The sequence below is a fragment of the Candoia aspera genome, chromosome 6 (assembly GCF_035149785.1).
Source record: "Candoia aspera isolate rCanAsp1 chromosome 6, rCanAsp1.hap2, whole genome shotgun sequence".
In the NCBI taxonomy this organism is placed as follows: Eukaryota; Metazoa; Chordata; class Lepidosauria; order Squamata; family Boidae; genus Candoia; species Candoia aspera.
The window spans coordinates 64807754-64826746 of record NC_086158.1 but is presented as its reverse complement, the minus strand read 5'-3'; the positions used below and the strand labels follow the sequence as shown (position 1 = coordinate 64826746).

The 18993-nt window shown below is 37.4% G+C and overlaps 1 protein-coding gene across 1 annotated transcript in view; it reads left to right on the top strand.

Annotated features, from left to right (window-relative positions):
• Nucleotides 1–18993, top strand: part of ADAM12 (ADAM metallopeptidase domain 12) — a 314025-nt gene that overhangs the window by 154903 nt on the left and 140129 nt on the right. Inside the window, exons 4-5 of the mRNA XM_063307340.1 lie at nt 4638–4716; nt 8434–8510. Of these exons, the coding sequence (XP_063163410.1) occupies nt 4638–4716; nt 8434–8510 (156 nt within the window). The remainder of the gene's footprint in view (nt 1–4637; nt 4717–8433; nt 8511–18993) is intronic.

The window sequence follows — 18993 nt, the reverse complement described above, 5'->3', positions numbered from 1 at the left end:
CTCTAGGAACTTCATTCATACATGACATTCCCTCCTTTAATTCCCTCCTTTTCCACACTACAATCATATGAAATAACCAGAACATTAATTTACTGTAGCATAGCTCTATTTAGGTACAGAATCAACCATCTTTTGATGGCTGGGGCTATGAAACATTTCCAGTATTTTGAAGCATGCAGTTGATTCTCTGTATGCAAGAGCAGCCACTCAAAATTTTGCTTTTTGGAAGGGATAAGAGGAATACAAAGTAGCAACAGTTTATGTTCTCCCACCCCCTTGGATGTTAAGGATTGTTTCATAAAATTAGTTAAGGCTGCTGCTTAATGCTTATACTATAATTTTGACAGTTGTGAATGGAGGTTCCTCTAGGGACAGGAGAAAAAAATGGGTTTGTGGGCTCTATACATCTCTGGGCCTCAGGTCACTCACCTCTGAACTAGGTAATAAACTAATCATAATCCTAGCAGTTGCATTCTGAATAAGTTAAAGCGTCTGAATTATTTTTATGAGGAATCCTATCATGATACATCCCAGGACTCCCATATAAAATTGCCGGAAGGTGGGTCAATATAATCAGGCCCTTTAGTCTAGAAAGGGCTGAATATTTTGAAAAAAGGGCTTTAGGCTACTAAGGTCACTTTGTTCTCTAGTTGTAGTGTTAGATCAAGAAGTTGCTCAAAAGTACACTTCTGTTCTACAAAGGTCAAATGCTATTTGCGTGGGGGGAGTATTGGAACCATTTGTCTTAGTAGAATCCCGCTTCACTATTGGCCCACATCAATTTCATTACTGAATCCAGAGCATCAGCATTTCTCTAGCTTCACCTGATTCTGATAAAAATTAAAACAGAATTAGAAGTCATCAGTGTATACTTGGTACTTAATTCCAAGTCTTTGAATGGCTTTGTCTAGCAGATTTATATAGATATTATAAGGGATGGAGGGAGGATGGAACATTGAAGAACTCCATAAATTAAAAGTCAAGAGGTTCACAGAAGTCCCCCTGTGCTACTTTTTGCAATTGAACATGTAGGGAATGTTTAGGCAAACTGAACCTGCAGGGTGAAACAACTGTATCACCCCAATCCAGAAAGCAGATTCATTAAGATGCCACGACCACTGGTATCAAAAGCTGCTAAGAAATACAGATGAATAATCAGAATCTAATTTTGCTTTCTCTCTCAAGACTGAGGTCCAACAGGATGATCAAAAATATTTCTCACCCAATTTCTTAGTCTAAGCCTGATTTAAATAGGCCTGAGTATTTTAACCAGCAGCAACTGTACAACAGCTTGTCAAAAAATGAGGTATTTGAGAATTGGGCAATAGTTCTTGCAATTTTTCATTTCAGTGAGATGGAATGCTGTCACAGTTGTTGTTTCCAAGAAGCTAAGCCCCTTCCACTTTTAATATGGCATTAATAAGGTCTTGGACCTATCCAGTCAATACCCAGCAAAGTGAGCATACAGATGATGTAGCATAGTTTTGTAAGTACTTTATCTGTGTCTTAAAGCTGAAATAATCAAAATAAATTACATAAAACCAGATCACTGGATACCTCCATTGAAATTCTGCAACATTATTGTCTAGATTAAAGGATATATAATTGATTTTACTGCCAAAATACTTAACCAACTTGTCACATCACACTTTTGAGTGTTTCAAAAGATTTCTCATGTAGTATAGATGTAACAGATTTTTCACTGTCAAAATGTTCTTTTGATTGGCTTGAAGATGCAATAAAGGAATCTCAGTTGGGACGCTTTCCTATCTTTGCAATGGCAAGGTAATGTTATTTTCTTTTATTTATGTTCCATGTTCTGTTTGCCATTCATGCAACTATTATCATCTCATCTCATCTCATCTTATATTTTTATCCTGCCTATATGCATATTCATATGCATATATATTTGGTCAACTCAAGTTGGCTAACATACTTAATACTCCAGTCTCCTATTTTCCCCACAACAACTTTACTAAAATATTTTTAAATCTGAAGTACAGTGTGGGAAAAGTCTCTTGTAAACCCTTTGAGACAATTCCAGATGATTTATATTTGGGTTAATTTTACATGCTGTATAATCAACTTTTTAACTTGTTTATTAAGTTGACTGTTCCATCTGCATATCATAACCAAAAATTTTAGCCCACTTTACCTTACATTCTTTTACCTGTTTCAAACTTAAGTAAAAGTTTATACAGTTTAGCAATTACATGTTCATCATTTGTACACAATTCTGTTCCATACTCAGTCTTACCATGTTCATAAACTCTTTTGTCTACTTTAAATCTTTCTAATAACTGTAAATAAAAAAGCTATTAACTATTTTATTTATTTTTCAAATTTTGCCACTTTCCCCCAAAGAGACTATATCCCTCTGCTGCCAATTCTTCTCTTGATTTTATTTTACGTTCCCCTTGACAAAGTTCTAGTATCTGCCGATAAATTAGTCATTTGTGTTTGCCTATTATTTCTCATCTATAAAATGCTTCTTGTGCTGAGAGCCACAAAGGTGTTTCCAGGCACAACTTGGGTTTGCATCTATTCCACATTCTCAATATGGCACATCTAACATAATGATTTTTAAAACCCACATTAACCTTGATTTTGTTGTACCACAAATATCAATGCCACCCAAATCTCAGGTTGTGTCCTAACTCCAACAGCCTCCTACTTCTCAGCAGCACCCACTCTTTCATCCAAACCAAACAGCAAGCTGCAAAATACAATTCCAAATCCAGTAAGCCCAATCCTCCTCTTTCTTTTGCATCTTGTAACACTTTATATTTAACTCGTGGTTTTTTCCCTTGTCATATAAATTTAGATATATCTTTTTGCCATTGTTTAAATGGTATATCAGTTGTCAAAACAGGAATTGTCTGAAACAAAAACATCATTCTTGGCAAAACGTTCATTTTTATCACAGAGATTCTCCCCAATAGTGACAATTTTAATTTCTCCCATCTTAATTTGTCCTTCTTGATTTCATTTCATGTCTTAACATAATTATTTTGAAATAACATACAATTCATATTTGTCATAGTAATACCCAAATATTTTACTTTTTTCTTAATCTTAAAACCAGTTTTCTCCATCAGTTCTATTTGATCTTCTAATTTAATATTTTTGTTAACATCTTTGACTTCTTATTATTAATCTTAAAACCTGCTAACATACCAAAGTCCTTTAATTTTCCTATTAATGTTTCTCCGCCTTCTAGTGGTTATTCTAAAACTAACACCAAATCATCTGCAAATGCCCTTAACTTAGAAGTTTCTTTTTTAATTTAACTCCCATAATTCTCTCATCAGACATTTCAAGAAACCATGACATAATAAGCTATTATACAGCTATAGCTGATCTTTCTAATCTGATCTCTTCCAGAACATTTTGTTTGCAATACATTTATTTATTTTCTATCCTGCCTTTATTATTTTTATAAATAATTCAAGGTGGCGAACATACCTAATACTCCTTCCTCCTCCTATTTTTCCTACAACAGCAACCCTGTGAGGTGAGTTGGGCTGAGAGAAAGTGACTGGCCCAAGGTCAGTCAGCTGGCTTTCATGCCTAAGGTGGGACTAGAACTCACAGACTCCTGGTTTCTAGCCCAGCACCTTAACCACTAGACCAAACTGGCTCTTATACCTGAATCTCAAAATTTAGATCAAATGGGAAACTCTTTTTTATGTACAAAAAGCCAGATTAATAAGGAATATATCTGAACACTGGACATAAGTATCTAAGAGACTTAAACCATCCCCTCTTGAGTCATTCCCCCATTCCTTTCTTTCCCCAGAACTGTATGATAAATCAGGGAACAAGCTACTTAGGAGTTGACATGTTGACTGAACTTTTCATCTTAACATTCCATGTAAGATCAGGTCCTTGGGAGGAGCTCCAGTCATTTAACAAAGAAATTCCCCAGGACATTCTAGACTTCACCGTTAGCATCCTAAAACCTATTAAGAATGAACAAAACACCTTAGAAAGAGATAAGTGGAACAATGGCACTCTGATGGTCATAGCGATGTTCTTGAACTGTGCAAATGTTATGAATTCACTAGGGCTTCAGTCTCTCCACTGCCGCAACCAGTGCTCCAAGGTTACAACCAAATCTTACTTTAATGATTGATTAGGATAGAACTGTATATGTTTATAAAATCTATACATCATCTTTCACTAGAATATTTTTAAATCTGAAGTACAGAGTGGGAAAAGTCTCTTGTAAACCCTTTGAGACAATTCCAGATAATTTATATTTGGGTTAATTTTACATGCTGTATAATCAACTTTTTTCCCTAACAGCCCAAAACAGTTGATCTGGAGTATCTGATTAGGGAAAGATATGAATTAAATATATTGCTTTAAAAAAAAGATCTGCATTTGGAGGTGGAACTAATTACTTTATCAAAAGTACTGATTTATTTTTTCTTGAACACTTGTTAATATTCAGAAAGAAAAACCAACTGTGGAAAATTCCTTTTCTTTGCTTACATATATTGTCCAAATGTTATATCTGTTGTGTTCCAGTATTGAGCTTTCTCTTATTTCCATTCATTTTTGAAAGAGTAAATTAAATCAAAATGATTTGGTGCAGAGATGCTGTCTAAGATTTCCTTTAATTTTTTCCCCAGTGGCCTCTTTGCTGGCAACTTCACAGAAATGCATTATTTGGAAGATGGTACTAGCGCTATTGTCATACGTAATTACACGGTAAGCTTTGTGAATTCTTGTGGTTAGGGTCGATATATGATAGATGAAAATTAAAGAGACAGAAAGGGAACCATGAAAATAAAGTGGCTAGTCTATATTTGATTTTAGATCTTCGCTGCTATAGTTTACTCACCCTTTTGTTCAAAATGCACATCTGTGGAAGGAAATGCTCCAATGGAGCCATGATGTCAGGGCTTTAAACTGCTATAAGATTTGTGCACTTAATGCTGTTTGAAATTGTGCCTATTCGAGGTTTAGAACAAGCTGAGAGCCTCTTCTGTGGCAAAGATGTAGCATGAGAGCCAGGTTTCGAGATATGGAAGCTCTCACAAAAAGATTGCAAACTCTTCCTGGGCTTCTTCAGTACAAAAGCTAGAAGGCCCCCTTTATTTCTTTTTCATTTTCATGGGATCCTACCCTGAAAATATATTATAGATGAGTGTGTGGAATAAGAGTTAATAAAGGATCCAAGCTTTACCTGATATTTATTAAAATCTTAACAAATAACTTCACAAAGCATTTACATCTTCTCAGTAAAACTATAGGGCTGCAAGGACATTTTCTTTTTCTAGCTGTAAATAAGGTTTCTTAATTAAAACAGCATAGCGGATGAGCTCAATTATTACATTTGTCTTTTATGCGTTGATTAATTCCAGCTGAACTGGCATTACAACATTAAAATTATATGTTTGATAGAGCTGTCGAACTCAATGCTTTTCATAATAACCATGTAGATACTATAAACGAAGTTACATAATGACTTTTGTCTTATATTGGGGCTGTTGGTATGAGCTATTTTGGAATGTGTAGCTAAGCTGAATATTATAATCAATAGTCTCACTAAAGGTTCTTCCAGAGTTTCCCCTACAGTTTCCTCCAAATTTTAAGGTGAAGCAAGAAGCAGACCCTTCTACAAATGGAAATACAGTATTGTTTCTCATTCTCAATATCATGACGGGGAAAATGCAAATAGATATGTCTGGTTTTTCCAGCACTTTCTTTCTCAAAATGAACATGCAGCTGGCAAAGGGAAGCTGCCCCAAACATATTATTCAGTATAATTTTTGAGCTGCATTCCCCTTCAATTGGTATTCAAAAGCATAATACATAGTTAATGGGATTAAAAGACTTCCTTCCATGAATTACCACTCAGCTTCTGAATGCAATTTAAAGTGCTCCTTGTCACCTTTAAAGCCCTTCCTGTTTCAGTGTCTGGATATCTGTGGGATCTTCTCCCAACAACATCTGCTTGCACAATAATCTCAGATATGGAGGACTTACTAGACACCCCTCACTGAAGGAAGGCCACACTCCTACAATGCTTAGGCCACATTTTGATTGGAAAGAAAAAGCTAAATACGGTTGTGCTCTGCAGTGTGCTTTAATCCCAGGCTACCATGAAGCCCACAAAAATCTCAAGGTGGCCATGCTAGAATATAAATGTTTTGAAACATTACCTGATGTAAGGATGGGGTAGATGAGGGCCAATAAACAAAGACTGAATTCTGTCAAGGCAGAGATTTTGTGAGTAGGGGGTTTCTGGGTTTGGGAATTAGCAGTTTATCTGTTCTAAAATGGGAAGGCATTCTCACAGAAAGGACTGGAACATAGTTATAGGATGTTTCTACAGTCATCATTGTTATGGGAGGCCCAAGTACCCTCTTTGCCTAGAAGTGCATACTGCCAGCTTCAGCTGGAGACACAGTGCCCTTTCCTGGATAGCAATAGCCCAGCTATGGTTGCTCAAGGATAGGTAACTGCATGTTTAGATTATACTATACACTCTATGTGAGGCTACTAATGTGCTTGGTTTGGAAGCTAGTGCAGTGATGAGGTTGCTGAATGGGGCACCTGGCCGTGCCCATCCCACACCTTTGCATTAGCTGCTTAGTTACTGAGCCCGGTTCAAGGTCACATACAATTCTAAACAACTTGGGCCAAGCGTACGTACCTATCAGATCACCTTCACCATAATAGGCTTGGTATGTCACCGAGATCACCAGGAGCGATTTTGCTGTGTGTAATGACAGCTGCAGAAAGCCATTTGGGGTTGTTTGCAGCTGAATATTCTCTAAAGTGGAGTCTGCAGTCTGGAATGCTCTGCTTCCTGATATTTGGGCAGCATCTGCTATCCTGTGTTTTAGAGGCTTATTCAAGTTTGCCTCTTCACCCAGCCTTCCCAGGAGTCATGTTGGAAGAATGGGGCTTCCTTTTCCCTTCCCCACCCCCCACCCCCCACCCCCCACCCCATGCTTTTAATGAGTATGTTTTGTTGAATATTGGAGTTCTGTATTGTTTTCTTATGCATGTTATTGCTGCTTTTATTTAGACACACATAATTTCCTTTATATGACTTTCTCCCCTTTTACATTATTTTTATTAAGCTGATACTGGAACAGATTAAAAAGATAATTCAGTAAATATACAAAGCAAACAACTTCTTTTATAATGTTAATTTTATCCATATTGATATGCCCTGCACGTAGTTTATAACCCTTGTCATTTTTTACATCTTTTCACATAAAATGAAGAGAAAAATAAATACTTTTGTGCTAAGCTAATATTTTCTTTATGTGGTGATCAGATTTGCCTAAAATTCATACTCCTGAACTATTAAAATGCAACTGTGATATTTTCACATGATTACTTTCTCTAACCAAATCAAGGTGGTCTTTAAAAGGCTGCTGTCTGAGACTATGTAATTGAAAACCATGCCCTGATACAGAAAGGTTAATTAATGCAGCTCAGATGTGAATGAACCAAGAAATAGAGGTTGGTTAGATGACTGCTATGCTGAAATATGAGAGATAGCTTTCTTTGCATTAATAAGATAACAACCTTTCACAAAGGGGGTGGGGTGGGGAAGTTGGTTTCCAGCTGTCATTCAAAAGAGCTAGAATGCTGCTTGTGACACAAACTTTATTTTATAACCAGGTCCATAATTGGGGAGAAGGTATTACATTTCATCAGCAATAGCATTAACCTTGAATTTCAGACAAATTCACAACTTTATTGACTAAGTATCTTCTGTTATGGTTCATTTGGTAAGCATCTGGATTTATTAAAAAGAAATACAGTAACCTGCCACAAATTGAAACAGGAGTGGCTTCTGAAAATAGAATTCCCTTTCATTCCTGTTCTTAATAACGTGCTGCTTCCAAGTCAGCATAATATGATAAAATATTCCTTCTCTCTCCTCTCCATCGCATTTCTCATGATCAATTTCTTTGTGAAGCTGTAAAATAGGAAATGGTTTTATTACATTGTGCAGTATGCTTAATTATGTCTTATGGATCTGCATAATTTAAAATTTATATCTACAGTGAATGCCTAAAGGTGAATGACAGTGTAATTTGCTCTGCTGTTTAATTTTACAAACTGCTCCCATCATAGTTTTCCAATAATAATATAATCAAAAAGAGCAGGCGTGTCAGGGAGAATAGTTTTAAATACTTGTCTGATCATTGTCTTTTGCTGAATGAGGTACAGTGTAGATATTGCCATGAGCTCATATAAATCTGGCATTAAATCCTGAAAAGTCTTATGCCTTGTTTCAAGCTAGGCAGAAGGATACTTTCAGCATGATTATTTCTTCAAACACTGGAATTCAGAAAAGACTTTTATTTAAAAAAAAAAAAGGAGCAGAACACTTCACACATCAACAATAAGATTACACATAGAATATTGGAATTGATTCTTTTTTCTCTGTCTCATTAGAATCATTGCTTCTATCATGGCCATGTACAAGAATATGCTGAATCTGCAGTAAGTTTGAGTACATGTTCTGGACTCAGGTAAGACAAAGAATTCAAGATCATGGACATAAGATATAATCACAGTTGCTGCCAGTCAAGATCAATGCCTTAGTCTAGATCATGCAGGGCTAAGAGGCTCTTTAGTAAAACTGAGATGAAGGTATTGCCAGTACTTAGATAGGTGGCCTCCTCTAAAGAAGAGAAGAGATTTCTATAAAGCAAGTATCTTGGAATATCTTGTTCTCTTGCCTCCTGATACCTTCTTTCATTCTGGAATAACCACAGAGTTCACCTGATCACCATAACCTGTTATGGTATACTTTTATCTCTTCAGAAATTCTGTCCTACTGTTTGTTCTTCCATCTGTTTTGTCCATTAATTGCATTTCTCTACATCACCACTAAGCTCTTTGAAACTATAAATATCTCCTTTTGTTCTCTGTTTATAGGAATTGTCTTTTCTCTCTGCGTTATTGAAAAGTTTTTGAGAGAAGTTCAAGCATTCTAGTATTGTTATATATGAGCATCAACTAAAATGACAACATAAATTATGAATATTAATAATGTAGAAATATAAAACATGGGCTAAAAGGGGCATCAAGATAACAATACTCATATGTCAAACATTGGGATGTAATATACCATTATGACATTGACAACATTGTGTGTGTTGTCATATTGACACCATCATGCTTTTGTATGGATGCTATTGGTTAGTTGCTAGTGAATCTCCATTTACCAGATATTGGGAACAATCGGAGCACTGATATAGTCTAAAAAAATATTATTTGAATACATCCCAAAAAGAGAAGCTAGGAATGAACATTTTATTGCTTAAGGTAATCAGACTAGTTATTTCCTGAGAAATCCAAATGTTAACACATAGATATGACTGTTAACATAGAATCTAAGATGTTTATTCCTCAAAGGAAACTTGTTTCTTTGAGAAACTGAATAAAAATTAAGCAAATTTAATAATGTAGGGAAAAGTCACAACTCAGCTGGGAAATCTTTAAATGGTGTTTTTTATATTCTGGACCCAGTTCATAAATCTATTATTTTATATTCCCAGCAATTGGGAACATTGCAGTTTGCTCACTAAATCATTCTGAGTTATCATCCTGTAATTTGCTGTAAGTTTGCATTGTGGATATATTTAGAAAAGCAAGGTTGGAATTAAGCATCATTGTTCTTCATTTGCTTCAGGCTGAATATTTTTAGTATCATTGTGATATTGCCAAGTGATACAATAACCAATTGAGGAGCTAGCGCAATATATTTAACATATTCTGAAGCAGACAATATGAATATTTCTAGATTTTCCTCTCAGTGTATTTTACTCTTCATGTCAAGGAACAACATTTGGTGATCAGTATACTGTACCTATTCTGCGTTTTATCCTGTCTGCTTTAAATCCAAATCGTGACAGCTGAGATGTCCATATGAGATGGTATGTCATGCAAAATCATTTGTTGTTGTAATAAACCCAATTCACAGCTTGCTAGCACCATTTAACCTTAAATATCTTCAGTCTTACATTATTAGAATCAAAGCTAGTTAATAACAACTAGCAAGCAATGTTGGCATTTGATTTTTTTTCTGCAAGAAATTTGGCTGTAGAGGAATTAAGGTTACTATGGTAACAAATCACTCTGGCAGGGTGAACAGGTCAAACTTAAGTATCCTCAGTTTTGGGGGGTGATAAGGCATGACTATATAAGGTAAAGCTCCTGATTTGCCTGGAGGGCAGCTTGCCTGGGCTTGTTACTAGTTTCAGTTTCCTTTCTATTTGCCTTCCTTCCCGTCCCCTCTGAGCACGTGTGAATGCACAAGCCTGTAAATATGTTTTTGTGCTTTCTGTAAATACATTTATTTTTATAGAAATGCCTGGTGGGTGATTTTTCTGATCTCTTGGGCCAAACGCTTTTCAGCACTCTACCACAGGTTATGGGCCCAGTAAACCCCCAGAGAGAGCAGAGAGATCAGCTCTACACCTCATGCACAATTTAAAGGCAGGTAGCAAAGACCTGTGAAGATTTTCTTTGGAGCCACCTGGAGATTTTCCAGCTGCTGCCGGTCTGCAGGACAAAGAAGCCAGCTGAAGTGACTTGCAAAAGAAGGAAGAAGCCATGGCTGCCTCCCAGCCCTCGGTGATGCCTCTTGAGCACCTATCAGAGACCAACTACTTGAATTGGGCCCTGAAGATGGAAATGTATCTTCGCAGAGAGAATCTTTGAATGCTAATTGGTGAGGAAACCCCCCAAAATCCCAGTGCTGAATGGCTTAGGCAGGATGAGCGGGCTACAGCCACCATTATCCTGGGAGTTGAGGACAATCAGCTAGTGCATGTGCATGGCATGCAGTCTGCAAAGCAATTTTGGGATGCATTGAGAGACTTGTATGTAAAGGCAACAGCAGGGAGTAAAGTTACCCTGACAAAGAAGCTGTACAAAGCCTGCCTAGCAGAAGGAGATAGCCTTCCTGAGCACCTGCATCATATTCAGCAGCTGTTTATTGAGTTGCAGGAGAGAGGAATGGAATTTGCACCTCTCACAAAATCCTACATCCTCCTGTCCTCACTGAATGAAACGTGGGACACACTGAATTGTACCCTGGAGGCTTTGCCTGAAGCAGACCTCACCCCATCATATGTAACACAGCACTTACTTGCAGAATGGGAGAAGAGAGAGGAAAGATCCCCCCCATCTTTTCTGGAAAGCTACAGCACCAAAAGCAAGGGAAATGAAGCTTAGGCTACAGCACTAGCCAGCCAGTGATGCTTCAGTTGTGGTTCAGCTAGACATTTGCAGAAAGACTGTGCCTTGAGACCCAAGAGTAGAAAGACAGAGAAAAACACAAGGGCAACACAGAAGAAGGCTCTTCAGACAACCCAAATTGCACAGGTTGCTGAGAAGGGTAATTCTGAGGTATGGGTGTTAGATTCTGGGGCCAATTGTCATTATGTAATTGTAAAAGCTCTTTTATGTCACTGTCTAAAACTGACAAAGTGTGTCTTTGGCTGATGGGTCTGTGACCAAAATTATGGGACAAGGTGACTTGTATTTATCCTGCTTGGGAGAAACTGAAAGGTGTGCTGTATGTGCCAAATCTACAGTCAAACCTTTTATCTGTGGCACAATTGGCTGCAACAGGGTATATCATAACATTTAAGAAAAATGGTTGTGAGATACGTAAAAATGGACAATTGTGTGCTACTGGTATATTAAAAGACTCTTTGTACATTGTGCAAAATGCAAGGAAGCCAAGCTGCAAGGCTGCAGTTGGCAACACGCCATATCATGACCAATGTGTACACCTGATGCACAGGAGATTTGGTCATGCTAATTTCAAGTATATAGCACAAATGCCACAGCTGTGTGCTGACCTAAAGATAAAACCCTGTGACAAATACTTAGATTGTGTAGTTTGCAAAGAATGCAAAACACTAAAAGCTCCTGTGAGTAAGCACAGTGACAGAGTTACAACTAGACCTTCGGAAATTGTATACTCTGACATTATTGGTCCTTTTGCTCCAAGTCTTGGACAAGCAAGGTATGCAATGACCATCATTGATGATTTCTCAAGATACACATTTATCTACATCTTAAAACATAAAGATGAGGCATTTGAGAAATTTAAAGGGTTTGTGACATGGGCAAATGGAAAATTCCCAAGGCCTGTATCTGCAGTCCTGTGTGATAGAGGAGGAGAGTACCTTTCTCACAATTTCAAAAGGTTCCTAGCCAAAAAGGGGATAGAACAAATTCTTTCTAACCCTTACACCCCTCAGCAAAATGGTGTTGCTGAAAGAAAGGGCAGAACACTGCAAGAATCAATGGAATGCATGCTTAAAGATTCCAGATTATTGTTTAAATATTGGGCAGAATCGATATCTACTGCCTGTTACGTGCAAAACAGATTGTATAACTCTGTGATTCAGGACACTCCATTCCATTTGTTTTATGGTGTGAAACCAAAGATAAACCATCTTAGAGTGTTTGGTAGCCCTGCATGGGTTCTCATTCCAAAACAGCAGAGAAGGAAAGGAGGCCTCACAACAAAGAAAGCCATCTGTGTTGGCTATGAACAAAGCCAGAGGAGCTACAAGTTCATAATGGGAGAGAAATTAATAATTAGCAAAAGTGCTTCTTTTGCTGAGCAAAATTGGGGGAGATTAAATTCTAGCTCTCCACTTGATCTAACAACAACAGAACAGCAAGGACTTGCTGATGGTGATCTTTTGCCTAGTGAGGACATTAAACCAGAAAAGCAAACTGAAGATCTGTCTGATGAGACAGATGCTTCTCAGGAAAGTGATAGAAGTCAAAATTTAAGCCCTGTATTACCTTGCAGATCTCAGAGGAGTAATAAAGGTGTTCCTCCATCACATTTTCAGGCTGAAACAGTAAAGGCTTTTCACATATTCACAGAACCTGAATCTTTAGAGCAAGTGAACCCTTTACCACCTGAGATTGCACAAAATTGGCATTCTGCCATGCAACAGGAGTTAGCATCCTTGAAAGTAAATAAAACATGGAAACTGGTAAATTTACCTCCCAATGAACGCTGTCTAGGTTGTAGGTGGGTTTTCAAACTGAAAAGGGATGCTGATGGCAAAATCCAAAAAAATAAAGCAAGGTTAGTTGCAAAAGGGTTCACTCAAAGGAAAGATTTAGACTTTGACAAGACTTTTGCACCAGTTATTAAAGGTGAATCAATTAGATTACTGCTGAAAATTGCTGCACTCAAAGGAATGTCAGTTCATCGCTATGATATTCAAACTGCATTTCTCTATGGTGATTTAGACCACAACTTATACATGCAGCAACCTCCTGGCTATGAAAAAGGGGAGAATTTGGTCTGTGAACTGCAGAAATCAATCTATGGATTAAAACAGGCTGCCAGATCCTGGAACCAAAAATTAGATGAAAAACTGCAGAATTTTGGTTTTGTAAAAGGATAATGCAGATCTCAGTGACAGGAAATCCACTTCTGGGATTTTAATTCAATTTGCTGGGTCAAGCTTAGGCTGGCATTCTAGAAAGCAACACTTCTTGTACCAAGACACAGAGTTGACAAAGGAAATAGGTTTGTGTCTTATTCCTTAGCATAAAAAAAGGGGGAGTGTTGGTATTTGTTATTTTCTGCAAGAAATTTGGCTGTAGAGGAATTAAGGTTACTATGGTACCAAATCACTCTGGCAGGGTGAACAGGTCAAACTTAAGTATCCTCAGTTTTGGGGGTGAAAAGGCATGACCATATAAGGTAAAGCTCCTGATTTGCCTGGAGGGCAGCTTGCCTGGGCTTGTTACTAGTTTCAGTTTCCTTTCTATCTGCCTTCCTCCCAGTCCTCTCTGAGTGCGTGTGAATGCACAAGCTTGTAAATATGTTTTTGTGCTTTCTGTAAATACGTTTATTTTATAGAAATGCCTGGTGGGTGATTTTTCTGATCTCTCGGGCCAAACGCTTTCCAGCACTCTGCCACAAGCAATACAACTCATTTTCTAGGAGTTACCAACTGATTGCATGGTCTTTCTTACTGTGCTTTAGGCCAAGAAGGTTTTTTTTTTTTTTTCCTACATTCAGAAATATTCATAATGTTATGTTGTCATTATAATTGGGATTTCCTTTGAGCTTGATGCATAATTTAATATTATCGCTCTTGAATCTCCTTTGTTAAACACATTTCAATAATGTGGGAAGAAAAGACATCTCACTATAAACAGAACACAAGGAAGAGATATTTACAGAGGCTTCAAAGAGACTAGTGATGGTGCAGAGAAATAAGAAATGTTGCTATGGGGTTCAAAGTTAAAGAGGGCTAGAGATCAAAGATAAATTAATCATAAAAGTTTTTGTGCCATTATATATAAGGATACAGTCCTTTAAAAAAAGTAAAACTGGTCCTTAGTATGATCTGAATTGAGTGCCTTTGTGGTACTTGAGGCTATGATTTTACATTCAAACAGCTTTATATATCAGAGAGAATCCTCTTTGATTTCAGATGTTCAAGATCTATTTTTGAAATATACATGACTGTGATAAATAAAGCTAACTAAGGCCACTAATCGTGATAGCTATAAATTACATCCAGTCATGAGGGAATAGCACTTCCAATACCAGTTGTTGAAGCACAAAGCTGAAGAAGAATATAGTGCTAGAGCAGAGTTTGCAGGCCACTGTGAGTATATGTTGAACTGAATGGGCCCTTGGCTTGATCCAGCACAGTTCTTCTGTTGTTATGCTAGGTGCTGTGAAGGCTTTCTGTAGAAACATGTAGTGAAGAAACAAACGTATAGGTATAAGAGCAAGGATGGGAGGAAATGCTATTTTTTTAATGCTATTTGCAATTCTAACATCTATATTAATGTCAGCATAATTAATATGTATTCTGATGGGCTTAAATTTATTTCCATTAACTAATTAGAAAGTCCCGCATAATAAGAATGTTACCTTTAAAAAAAATGAAAGGAGGATAATCACTATATGGTTGAGTTGTCTTGTTGAGGAAGTGGGGCCAAGGTTAGTAAGGTAATTGGCTACATAAATCCACAGCAGGTAACTTGTCCTCTCTAGCAGCATGAAACAGAGCAATAAATTGTATGACTCAGCTGGAGACCTAAAAATTATTTTTATTTGATTACAGCTTGCCTGGGCCTATATGACATTTTATTGACATTTTTGTAATTAAGGAGTTCATGGGTGTCCATGAGGTGGGCAAAGGGGGAAAGGCAAATCACAAAAAGTGAATAACAATGACATTGCACAACTTTACATACATATGTCAAACATCAAGATGGAACTGCGTAATGGTGGCATTTGTATGATGTCATCACACATACTGTACATTGTCATTTTGGAGTTATTACACTTTGCTGTGGACACTGCTGATTCTTCCAGACTGCAGATTGTTTCTCATGTTTCTTTCTCCTTGATCCTGTGCACATAAGCCTTCCTTAACTGGAAGTTGAAGTCCAACACAACAGGAGGATTTCAGGTTGGGAAAGGTTCTCAGTTACCATTTCATTTCTTCCAGTTTGTTCCCTTCTACCCTTAGGTTGTGAAACAATTTTAAATCACAATGATAGCATTTGAAAGTTTATTAAATTAAGAAAAGTATGGTCTCGTTTCAGAAAAATCACTGTTGCAATTATTTATTTACTGTGAATATGTATATATGCACATTACCCCACAATAAATAATGGGAATTTCTTTTAGTAGGATAATTCATAAAGGCATATATTAATACAGAGGTTGGCAATGCTTCATCCATAGGTACCATACCTCTCATATCATTTGTGGCACCCCACCCCACTCCAAATAAAATATCCTTTTATAAAAGTTCAAAATCATAGCATCCTCACAAGATTTCACTGTCCTCTCCTGAAATCTTTGAAAATTATAAACAAGAATGCTGTACCTGAGATTTTGGAAAAGAATGCTGAAATGTTGTGTTTTGGCAGTATGATGTGATATATGATGTAATACAATATAATTGGTTCCTTCCATCATGCATAATTATTTGATGATACCTGAAAAATTGCCAACTTCTGTTTTAAGGCCTTCAGACAATAGAACTATGTGCAACACTAAGCTTGAAAGAGCAGGAAAGCATTTATTCTATAAACATTTTATCTACAGGGTTATTTGAAAAATCCAGTTAAATGTTATTGTAACTAAGCTCCACTCTTTGCCTCTCTTTGCTTTGCTCTATGTTTTTTATCCATTGTCTGTACAGGAAAAAACTGTACATAAATCTTTTGCTGATAACACAATTATAGTGCCATGACTTCTAAGTGCAAGACCTTTAATCTTATTAGTGTTATTACTCACATTTTAACTCTAGGTTTAGTTCCTGGATAACAGACATAAAAGCCATGCTGGATAAATAGGATTTACAGTGTGAAAAGTTAGTCTGCATAACTAGTGTCTCTGGATGACATGACGAATATGCACATCCTTTTCTTTGGAACAGATTTTAGGATGCTAATGTGTCTACTATATATTTATGAAAATAAACTGAATTCATTGCAACAGGAGAGGCATTTAAAATGAGAATACAGCCATGATGATACTTTCTAACCAAGGCTATTAAGCAGTTGCCTTAATTGTTCTGTCTTTCGCACGCTGAAACAAAACCATATAAAGCATATGGGAAAGAGCCAGGAAGCAGTAATGTCAAGGATGATCAGAATCTCAGAAAGGAGTCTGCTTAAATACATAAAAGAATAATAGCAGCAGCAACAACTTAAACTAACCTCTTTTTGGATCCAATAAAATAGCAGAATGATTCAGTCATGGCTGTCAAATCCACGAAAGAGCTTCTCCCTTAAAAAAGATTTCCTGCCACTTACTCTATTATTAAAGGCTAGCTGAGATCTAACCCTAGGTTGGAAATTACTGTTCTCCCAGTCCTAGCCTATCTTGGCCCCAGAGTCATTGAGTGATGCTCTTATTGGCAGTGCATAGATAACAGTACTGTTGAACTGTTTAAAATCAAGGTAACAGGATATATACTGTTCTGTTCTTCCAATGTCTTATGCAGTAATATCTACCAAGGGATGTGGGTATTCCTTTCCTGACTTTTTCTGAATATAAAAAGAAAAGGAAGCTAGACACCCAAAAGATTTACTTATTTCCCATCCATTCAGCAAAATGGAAATCAGACAAGCCTATCCCACATTCCTGAAACTGGGTGGATACATTTTCATCTCCTTTCATGATGGGTATAATATTTCCCAATAATTGTTTGGAAGGATGTCCCTCTGCCATTCCCCAGAAGATAGGAGGAAGCTAAGATTGAAGGGGGATGGCAGAGAGCATCCTCACCCATTTACTTTCCGGTGAATGAGTGTTGTGTGACTGGCCACACTACCAGTAAGCATGGTAAGAGTGCCCGTAATGTGCCCTCAAACTTCCAGGTGCCCACCTAACTTCCCAAAATTGGCAACAACTGATTAAACATTTTTTTAAAAACCCATCAAAGTATTTAGCTTCCCTTTTTTCTTTATGCTGAGGTGTTGTACAGTAACAGGTTTTGGAAAAGTTGCTACAATTGTTTTAAAGCACTATTCAACTGAAGTATACACACAATGGAAATTTATCTGGCAGTGCACCTATATATTCCTACTAAAAAGTAGGTTTCATTGGGTTCAAGAGGATTGCCTCCCAGTAAGTGTTTATACAGTTTTATCTTCCTCTTTTACTCCAGTTGCTAGCAAAGAGAGAAGCATGAATCAAGATCAAACTTGCATTTGGGGACAATAATTACATTTATATCCTGCCTTTTCTCCATATGTTCCAATGGTCTTAAATGGCATAATTCCTGGTAAACCAGAAGGAGAATTCATTTTCTGGGGCCCACAGGAGCTATACCATCGAGTACACGTTAATATCCAATATGATACACCCACCAGCAGAACTGACTTTGAATTAATTCTTTATCCTGATGGTGACCCTTCCCATTACTTGGATTACTTGGTCTTAACATCCCATCGAATAAACAGGCTCTGAAAGGCTTTGTAAGGCATACACAGATGCACCACACCCCTGTTAGAGGATCCAAAATAAGTGCCATGACAATTTCCAACTTGCTAATTTCCCCCAAAGTGTCATAATTTCAACAGTCCATTATGCTAGTGAAGGATGCCCACAAAGCCCTAAATGCTTACCACCAATTACTAAAGCAACTTAAATGCAGCTCTACTCCTGTGCCAAAGAACCTCATAAAAGAGGCCTCAAAGCCCTGGTTTGATAAAGAATGTACCTAGCCAAGGCCAACTTAGTGGCTGCCTTTAGAAACTCCAAAAACAGAAGACTGCTTTCATGCCATATTTCATGCAGAATAAAAGTCTTTTTTTAAAGCAGAATAAAAGGCTTTTTTAGGGGTGAAGAAACTGCAAAGGCAAAGGCTGATTCAGAAAAATTGGGGCATGCAACCCAACAACCAATCCTGACACCTTTGGCACTTAATTGCCAATTCAGCTCCTGGGCAAGCATTTGGCGCTGGGAACTCAGTCACCTCTGAAATGTAAGTTAATTACTTTTGCAAGTTATTCAGCAAACCATCTAACAACTCAATTCCTTACCCACTATTCCATGACTCTCTTCCTTGGCTGTCTGTCACCACTTCAGAGACCCTTAAAATATTTTTGCAACTAAAAATCGGCAGAGTAGCTTGGAGAATCTCATTCCAGCCGAATTCTTCCAATCTAATACAGAAAGGGGGTCTCTTCCTTTGGCCTCTTTATTTACCCACATGGATCAAACTATCCAGATGCCAAAGAGTAAAATTACCCAATAACTCTTCCAATTTTTTAAAAAGGGCGACAGGCCTAATCCAGGCAAGTATCCTCCAGTTAGCTGCTCGGGATAGTAAGGAAAACTGGGTGACTGACTGTTTGGCCAACTGGTTGACCTTGGGCCAGTCATTCCCTCTCAGCCCAACTCACCTCACAGGGTTGTTGTGGGGAAAATAGGAGGAGGAAGGAGTATTAGGTATGTTCGCCACCTTTAGTTATTTA